Genomic DNA, 9,893 nt, shown 5'->3' with positions numbered 1-9,893 from the left:
TTGTGTAATACGATTAAATAAAACTACCTATCTTTATGAGCAATATAATTAAAACACATTTTTTTACTTTTTTACATTATTATGTATCATATCATATAAAATTTTATATTCGATTTGTTTTTACATAGCAATTTCGAAATATTTGATACCAACTAAAGGTAACATCTATGTTATAATTTTGCATTCAATAACATAATTGTTATGTAACACCACACACTGTTAGCTATTAAAAGAACAACGGTAAATCAAGCTTCTGAATTAAATAACATTTTGTTATTTTTATATTTATCAAAATGTAAATCAATCCATTTCTGTGATTAATTTTAAAGTAAAAAACATCCATATTAACGTACGCACTTAATAAATAATGAACTAAATTTGAAACAAATTTTTAATATATTTTTTTCAAATTAAATTGTTTAACTCCATTGTTTTAGTTAAATTAATATATTGAAGCAATGGCAACCTAAGAATTAACTCAAAAATAACTCAAATTGAATATAATTTGACGTGAATTTAATAACATTATATTACGTTACATTTGTATTTACATTTGTTGAATGCGAAATTATAACGTAATTGTTACTTTTAATTGTTAACTAGACTCTAACAACACCGATCTCTAATTCCCATCAGATTGCTCTTGAAAAATTGAAATAACTACCATGACAATCATGACCACCGTGTTGTCAACGTGTTAAATTTCGCCTCAAATTTTCGTCCGGCGATAAAAATCGTCTCTTCCCAAAGCCAACGTGACAATTCACAGCGCAAACACAGGATCGGCGGTTGAACGACGCTGTCACGCCGTCAACGCCGTGGCGAGTCGCTTTTCGTGTGTGCACAAGTGCAATATTTCGATGTAACCGCGAAGGATGTTCCCGGGTTTTCTGAAAATGGTCTTCGTCCCGTGACCTCCCGGGAGGGCTGGCCCGAGGCGCAGAGGCGGCGCAGAGCGAAAGGAGAAAGGGCGATTTTGCCCGGATAATTTCGAGAAATGAGAGCCCCGTGGCTCGTCCTGATTCTCACCGTGATCCTGGATCCGTTGTTGCTCCTGGGGGAGGCGGTATGTCACCGTAATGACACCAACTTAAGTGCCGCTGGCCAAAGGTCAGGAGAGACTCTGTCCAGGCGGAGACGGGAGCTCACTTTTCCAAAGGGAAGCGCTTTCGTGGTGAGTTAGATGGCTGGATGTTCACAACGGGCGGTAAGGGGTCATCTTTTGTTACGTTAGACTTTTATGAGGGTGTCATTGCTTGCCCTGCGGAGGTCGAGATCGGTTAAATCAGTTAGACGGATGAGGCTCCTCATTTTACCGCGATAACTGTGCTTTTATGAGAAGTTATCCCGAAGGCGGACACGTTCTATTAAAATCGCATTTATTCATATGAAAAGTAAAATACGCATTTCTTTTGTTCATTGGTGATTATGCATTATTCATTAAAATTATTTATTAGCGAATATAAAGAAGTATACATATAGCTTCTATTATAATTACCCAATAATAAATGAAACTATAATTACTAATGTATTTAAGAAAAAGAAAGTTATTGTCCCTTCAGAAATATTTTCTAATATAATTCTTTTTCATTTAAATTCGATCAAAGATGTATTAATAGAGACAGTCCCGGCAAAGAAAATTAAATTTGGAAGTATGTTTAATATTTACACTTCAAATAAATATATATTATATTCCATATGAAAGTTATGTGAATGAGAATATATTTTTGTTCAATAACATATTTTTGTAATTTATTTATTTTATTTGTTATTATTTGTTTTATTGTTATAAATTAAAATTTTTTAAATAATAAAGAATTTACATTTTTTTTATAAGTACTTTAAATACTCAAAATAATTTATACAAAGTTTCATTGCCATTCCCTAACTAGTTACAAAGATATGGAACAATATATAAATATTTTATTTGTTTACTGGACAACTAGTTCATGCATCGCAATATAACGTTACGTAAATAATCTAGAATTATGTACTTATATTTAAAAAATTGAGATTTTTATTATTTATTTTATAATAACATTTCCAATTAATATAATAATTAAGAAGCTCACCTAAATAACAATTCAATAAATTGTGTAATGAGAGGAGCTATGTGAACCTAGCAAGTTTATGTGTGCTAATATTATATTATATGATAAATAAAACAATATACTATAACTAAAACAATATATTTCTACCTTTAATAATCCTTCTCAGTGAATTATAAAACTTATATGTGTTTCTCTTTGATTTCTTAGATAATCGATTCTCCGATAACAATGATATGTGTAACATCGTTAACTAAAATTCGACTGACATTTCTATGATCTTTTGGTTATTAACTAATGTTTTGTGATGTCATTAGATGAGGGACAATAGATCTAAAATGGGGAGATAATTATATCCGATAATTGTTTTATATCTCTTTGTCTGTTTAAACCTGATGCTTGCTTTTTTATGTATATCATTTCTGATACAATTCTTTTTAAATATGAAGGCTCACTATCCAATATATGTACATTTTCCCAATTAAATTCGTATTTTTCATATAATCTATGCTTTAATACCACTGAGAGAGAGATACTTTTTTTATTTATGTCTTTTCATTTAATTTTGTCTCTAATTTCCTTTTACTTGCTAGGCTCGGATAATTCCTCTCATTACATAATTTTTTAAATACGTTTCCATATTTTTATTAAAACAGATTTAAAAAATTACTATTATTTATTAAAATAATTTGATTCAGATAATAAACCGTCATCAAATTTGTCGTATTATTTTTACGTGATTTAAAATAATCTGTAATTTTTTTCATAATTTTATTACCATTTTGAAAATATGTATAAAACATCCTTAGGAAAAAAATCATAATTTTATCATTCATATTAAATTGTAAATATTAATACATATGGAATTGGCTGTTTAGATGACTCTTACTTTTCTAAAGGCTATTCAACTTAATGAGCCTAAAAACTGGAACTTAGATCTAGAATTCGATACAATATGGCCCATACCTAGCCAGGAAGATTTGAAAAAGGTTACTATCAAAAGACCGTCTAAACTAAAACGCCGACATAGGCGCGAACTCTATGCTAATTTGGAATTAGCGTTGGACAGGTAAAGAGCAAATTATTTTTGTTTTATTTAAATCATGTTTCACGATCAAACCGAGATTTTTTTTTACAATTTGTGAACACGGTCAAATATAAAATTGAAATATAATTTTAAATGTTTAATGAATTGTAAGAATAATATTGTTTTGTTAAATATTATTTTGTAAGTATGAAATTAAAACAGACATCACGTATGTACACATATTCACGATATTTAAGATAAAGAAAAGAAAAGAAAGATGTTTTCTGCAATCTTTTGATAAATATATTATATTATAATATTAATTTTATAATTAAATTTTATTGGACATTCATTAAATATTACAAAGATGTTTTTATGTTATAAATGTATAATACTCCAAGCATTCTAGAAATTTTATGTTAAATTTGTATGAAGATTTGTATGAAGAAACCAATTAACATTGATTGTTATCCATTTTAGTCGAAATTTACCAGGACGATTATGCATTCTGCGCACAATTTGCGAAGCGGAAACGGTACTAAGTCCCCCAGGATTTTCAATTATCGAAGATGCTATACGAATTATTTTAAGGTAAGTTATATTCTCAGCACATCTTAAAGTAAATCGATATTTACGAATTTGAGATTAGCACTTTACGTAGTCTATCAAATGACTCTAAACTTTAAAATAAATTACAATGCATTGTAACAAAAAAATGTATTGTAGTATCAAATTGTTAAAATAATAATTTTTAAAATTAGAAATGTTGAATGTTTTAGAAATTTCGAAGATGCTGATAATTACGATTGCTACGATGTTGCATATCGAACGAATAGTGACTGTGAGGTTGTTTATCCTTGTCCATTTTCACTCTTGAAATTATTGTTATATAATTTATATACAGGGGAAACGTGAGAGATAGCCAATTAAAAAGTCAAATTGATAATAAAACTGTGTATAAATTGTATAACGTAATCCATTAAATTTCATATTTAATTAGCGTAGTTTTTTTGTTGTAGGCGAAAAATCTATGATATTTCCCGATATTACTGTGCGAATAAATACCTAAAAATGTATGCTTCAAAAATCATCGATAAAACACAATGAAATAAAGCAAATCTAGAAAAAAAAATCGAGTAAATCAATCCATGTACATTCCCGTGTAATTTTTATTTGATATTTCTGAAAGTTATTATTGGCAAAAATAATTATCGAATTAAATAATTGTCGCTAGAAACTAATTCCTAAAATGTGTAAATTCCTAGATGGTTTCTCTTTTGTGGTATAATAAGCCGCAATTCTGATCAAGTGAACATTTCAATTGAAAATTTCAAATTATATTACACATAAAGTACATTTATCATTAAACTAGTGTAATTAAGCGAACAATATTAACTTATTATTAATACAAGTAAAATAATGGAATTGGTTTCATATTTGAAATTATTTACCCGATATGTTTTTATTGATAGCCTTATTAATTCGAATGCATATTGCCACTGGCAGTCGAGTTTATAACTTTCCTCCCTTCGTAGATAAATAAGTTTCTATTTCAGTACTCGTAATTAATTAATCTAATAGTTCCATGTGTTTCTGTGACAAAACTAATGAATCTAAATTGTATCTAAAACAAATCTGACAGCGTGAATTTGTGAAACATAAATGATGAAAATAAACTCTATCCAAGTTTCTACATTTTTTACAATGTAATGTTTTATTAAAAACATGTATATATAATATGTTCATACATAATCCTTTTTAAATTAGTAACTTAAAATGATTTTTTAGAGGCAAATTTTTAATTTTATTACAAATTTAATTCTTCCTTTTTTTATAATTTAAAAGAATTTGTACGACGATACAATCGGAAAAACGTTAATCGCACTAATAGTGGCGGCAATATTTTACGTTCACGCCCAGCTACGTGTTTCGGCTCTTGAGCCGTTAATCGTTTGCTAAATAAAGCCAGAGGAACGGGAAGCCCATGCGCAGCTGGACGTTAATGAATTCGACAATGCTCCACGCTCGTCTAACTGCAATAATAACGGTCGTTCCGGGCTGGACTGGACTGAACCGTGAGATCATTCACCGGGTAACTCTCGTGGACGAGAGCACCGCAGAAGATCAAAATAAGCAGGTAAGCCCGAGGATATCCGCTTAATTCGACGACCGGTCGGCCGGTCGATATGAAATAAAACAGCTCGTTTCCATTCCATTTTCGTGTCCGCGGACGCGGAGATTACGGATATTGACCGGAATAATTGGCTGCAAACGTAACTGTCGAATTCGCGGTACGATCGAATAGGGCTTGCGAGAGGTTCGTAAATTTACATACTGATATTTAACATACGGGGATTATTTTTGTACGCGATGTTTTTTCAAATCGTGATCGCTGTTTGCAAAAGGCGTCGATTCTCGTGAAAGTGTGAAAGAGAAATACAATGTATTCTGCAAATTATATTGTTATTAATTGTAATCATTAATTGTAATTGATTTAGATTAATTAGAATAATTTAATACTGCTATTAGCATTTAAAATTCCTATTTAATATGTATAATCTGTCCTTTCATTTATCGAGCCGATTTGATAAAAGCAGCTTGATATCGTTTTGCTTTAATGAATTTGCAGATGAAGTACGTCTGGAACGTAACGAAAGTAGTGACGTTTCCAATATTCGATGTAGTCGCATGAGGAAACGGAGAAAGAGAGAGTGAATGACGATAAAAAAGAAAGTTTGCCAGACACATCGATAATACGAGGCAGCCAAGTCGATTACTCATGCTCTTGTCACGCGGAAGATCAAACGATATTTCTTACTTTTTACGTAATTTTGCTAATACATTTCATTAACTTTTTGTTGAAAGATTTTTCCAACAAGTTCAGTTTTGAATTTAACTGATTTATAATTTAATTGATTAATTTAATAAATTATTAATTTAATTAATTAATTAATCTATTTATATTGCGCATTCCAGCGATATTACTGGCAGATTGATGCGTTTATTAAGTACAATGTCGGCGTTTAACGTCGTCTCTAAAAGAACATATGTATAGTTGATCATAAAAAGAATTATGAAGGTATACCTGCGTCCTAAATCGATGCTGGAAATACACAGGGTTGGGCAAAATATATAATCAAAGTATTTGTAATACAAAATACTTTCAATCTATTGATTTTGAAATACAAAATTCAAAATACTTTCAAAATTCGTATTTTAAATACAAAATACTTTTTTTTAATAAAACAAAATATTTCAAAAATTTTTTTTAATACAAAATACTTTTTTTAAGCATTTCAAATACAAAATACGTCTAAAATTTGTATTTCAAATTTAAAATATTTTTTTTAATGCAAAATATTTTCAAATTTTTTATTTAAAATACAAAAATTTTTTAATACAATATACTTTTTTTTTGCAGTACTTTTCCCATTAATCACGATTACAATATCAATGTTCTTCTCTGTCTTATGCCTGTTCTACAATAGAGTCGCAAGTCGTAAGCCATAAGAAATTGGTCAATCAGTTAAGTATGAGAAGAATAATCGACTGTGATTAGTTAATTTCTTACGGCTTATCGCTTATGATTCTATTATAAAACAGGTCTTAAAGGGTCCTCTACATAGAAGTCGTGGACGATCGTGGAGTCTTAAGTCGTAGGAAACTGACCAATTCCAATCGAGTATTCTTCCTATATTTGATTGTGATGATATATTTGGTTTCCTACGACTTAAGACTTCACGACCGACTACGACTTTTATATAGAGGACCTTTATCCTACGTCACGACAATTACATTACGACAATTACATCTCGTTACGTCTCGTTTTCTACGATAACTCTAACGTTTTTGAACGCAGCTAGTAGATCTGTTCGCGTTGTTTCGAGGCTTATTATCAAGGATTTTTTTGGCATTTCAAATACAAAATACATTTTGCATTGTATTCGAAATACGATATTTGAAATACAATTTGTATTTCAAATATTGTATATCAAATACAAGTATTTGAAATGTACCCAACCCTGGAAACACACATTGAACGGGACGCAGGTAAACAGCGTGCTGTGTCAGACCGTAGGGTATCGTAACCGTCACCGATCGATCATTCCCCGCTCGTCATTTTTCCACGGTGAGCTAATTTCCTACTTCCTAAAGAGCTTATACCGAAGTGAGTTACGGGATATTTTTAGGATCGCAAAGGATTGGTCTTTCGTCCTACGCAGGAAGTTCTATTTGCCTCGCCGTTACACAAAAATACTCGGTCAACCCTCGGACGCGCCCCCGCGACTACGATCGAACGATTTTCTTGGACAATTTCCTGCTAGGAAAGATTATGTCAACTATATCCGTGTGTGTGTGTGTGTGTGTGTAGAACTTCGTGAACCTCGCACGTCAGTCTTGATGTGATCGGCATGTCGACACGATTAAATTGATAATAATCAATGATATCCGGTCGATACATTCAGCGAGTAAAAAGTATTCGTACCGAGAAAATTTTTTTTTTAAACATTTATTTTTTAAAAGTAAATATTATTCAACGAGAAATGAATCATCGAATTGATGTCGATATCGATACGATGATTTCAATACTAATTTGATGTCGATTCGATGTTTAATTGACGATCATTTCTTGCTGGGTAATCAACAATTTATTCATAAAGAATAAAATAAACTGTATGTTTCTTAAAATTATATATACCAAAAAAATGTGTATTAATTATAGAATATACGAGGTCTGATAAAAAAAAAGCAGATTTTTTGAATTACTCGGCAACGGAGCGTCCCAGCAACGTGCGATTTGCAGCACTACAATCGTTATAATCTTTCGAGTAACTAGCTTTTTTAAAATTGTTTACATCTCGTTTAGTTTTATCAAAGTTATTACTATTTGAATGCAACGTGTTTTAATGTTCATGGCGATTTTCATTTATACAGTCGAAAAATTTAGCTTCTAAAATCAGGAATACATGCGAAGCTCGTTTGTTTTTGTTAGAACAGAATTTTCTACAAATAAGATTTTTTTTATAACAAATTTCCTTGTACGAATACTTTTTGCTCTCACTGTGTGTGTGTGTGTGTGTATATATATATATATATATATATATATATATATATATACACACACACATACACATTTAGGAATTTGTGTTAAATTTAACATTTCACATTCTAAACAGTCCACTCAAATTTATATGCAATAGGCTTTCTACAATAAGAAGCCATTACCTAATCTTTAAATCTAAATTAATCAATCAAATCAATTATTCTTCTCACATTCAATTGTAATTGATCGATTTATACTGTTTATAATATAGAGATATAGAGATATATATAGAAATCGAAAAAAGCTTCTTAATTTAACACAACAAGATGAATACATTAGAAGATAACATAAAGATAGTTTAAAAAGGTAATATTGATACACAGTAAACAAATCGTGGAAGCATATTTTTGCAGTAAAATTAACATTTATGATATGTTAAATTAATACATATTTTATTTATTCATTTTAGAATTTACGTTTTAAGATACGTTATTTTTATTTATTATTTGTTCATTTATTCACAAATTGTTATTTTGACACTAAGGCGTGTTAAATACCAATTTAACGCAAACTATTTAAATAACATAACCACATTATGTTAAATTAATACTTAAATATATTTATAAAAAATTAACACAAAAGTTTAACAAGAAACTTGAATCGACCATTTCCAACACAAATAAATATGAAATGTGTTTTACTGTTGTATATACATATTGTATGTATATCTTTAGCTTTAAATGTTTATTGATATGAACAAAATAAGCCTGGGATTTATTCAAACTGATTATCCACTTATTAAATATCCATAGAAGATAATGATACTTGATCTCTATATGTTACATATTATAAGCACAAGGATTATGTTTCAATTTAATCGCTCTATGTAGGTTTCAGCGCAACGTAATTATCGCTTATGCAAATATTATATTGAGTCTCTTAATTCATTATATAATATAGTAATTGCAGTTTCTATGACGCTGTATTAAAACATGGACCCATCTCATTTTTGTAAATGTACATTTTGAATTTTATTATCACTCCGTTGAATCTCATGTTAGATGATGCGTACAAAGCGATAATTTAAGGAATGCGCATTGATCCGAATTAACTTATACGACGTTTCTTAATAGTTACCCTCCATTTATGCGTTGCCTGCAGTAAATTTGAAATGAGATCAAGGATGGAGCACTAGCGAACGACGTTTCTCGTTGATCAGAATAGAATTGATCGAATTTCGAGCTCAAATCGAACGACCGCTACATCTAATCAGACTTATTTTACGGGATATGAACGAGGGGTTGGCGAGATCTGGACGATACTGACGGATGTGGACCGATCGATTATTGGTTTTCATCGGATGCGGGGTAGACGATGTGTTATTGTATTGGCGGAAAGTCGACGGATCTCAATTCGCAAAAATAGACCGCGTTCCTTCGTATCCTTTGATAACTCGCTCGCTAAATTATATAAATAGCAAGATCGACCATTCTTACGCAAACTCGCGAAAAGTCGATCATTCTGTCTTTATTTCTAAAAATTGTTAACAACATATCTTGAAACATTGAATTTCGCGCGATCCTGTCTACATAGAAAAAAACATTTTATTAAAATATCTAAAATTTTAACTAGATACTGTGAAAATAATTTGGTTGGACCAAAATATTTATGTATTAGGTGTTGGAATTAATTCGTAGCGTTTTACAAGAGATGGGAAGTACTTTCATTAATGTATTTTTTAATGCTCATGTGAAATAAATAACATTCTTTCATT

The 9,893-nt window shown here is 30.2% G+C and overlaps 1 protein-coding gene across 1 annotated transcript; it reads left to right on the top strand.

The window, feature by feature from the left end:
• The first annotated feature begins 572 nt into the window (after nt 1-572).
• On the top strand, nt 573-5,295 carry LOC105143741 (uncharacterized). The gene is made up of 4 exons (XM_011052218.2): nt 573-1,174; nt 2,927-3,117; nt 3,556-3,666; nt 3,855-5,295. The coding sequence occupies exons 1-4, from the start codon at nt 998-1,000 to the stop codon at nt 3,988-3,990; spliced, it is 615 nt and encodes a 204-aa protein (XP_011050520.1). The 5' UTR covers nt 573-997; the 3' UTR covers nt 3,991-5,295.
• The last annotated feature ends 4,598 nt before the right edge of the window (nt 5,296-9,893 follow it).

Source organism: Acromyrmex echinatior, chromosome 12 (genome assembly GCF_024713525.1).
Source record: "Acromyrmex echinatior isolate Ae372 chromosome 12, ASM2471352v2, whole genome shotgun sequence".
Lineage (NCBI taxonomy): Eukaryota > Metazoa > Arthropoda > Insecta > Hymenoptera > Formicidae > Acromyrmex > Acromyrmex echinatior.
This window is presented reverse-complemented; position numbering and strand designations above follow the sequence as displayed.

Bases quoted from the DNA above. Each gene is read 5' to 3' on its own strand.
- LOC105143741 (XM_011052218.2), top strand. From the start codon at position 998: ATGAGAGCCCCGTGGCTCGTCCTGATTCTCACCGTGATCCTGGATCCG. The intron at 3,118-3,555 runs GTAAAGAGCAAA...TATCCATTTTAG, and splicing joins TTGGAATTAGCGTTGGACAG to TCGAAATTTACCAGGACGAT. The intron at 3,667-3,854 runs GTAAGTTATATT...TGAATGTTTTAG, and splicing joins GCTATACGAATTATTTTAAG to AAATTTCGAAGATGCTGATA.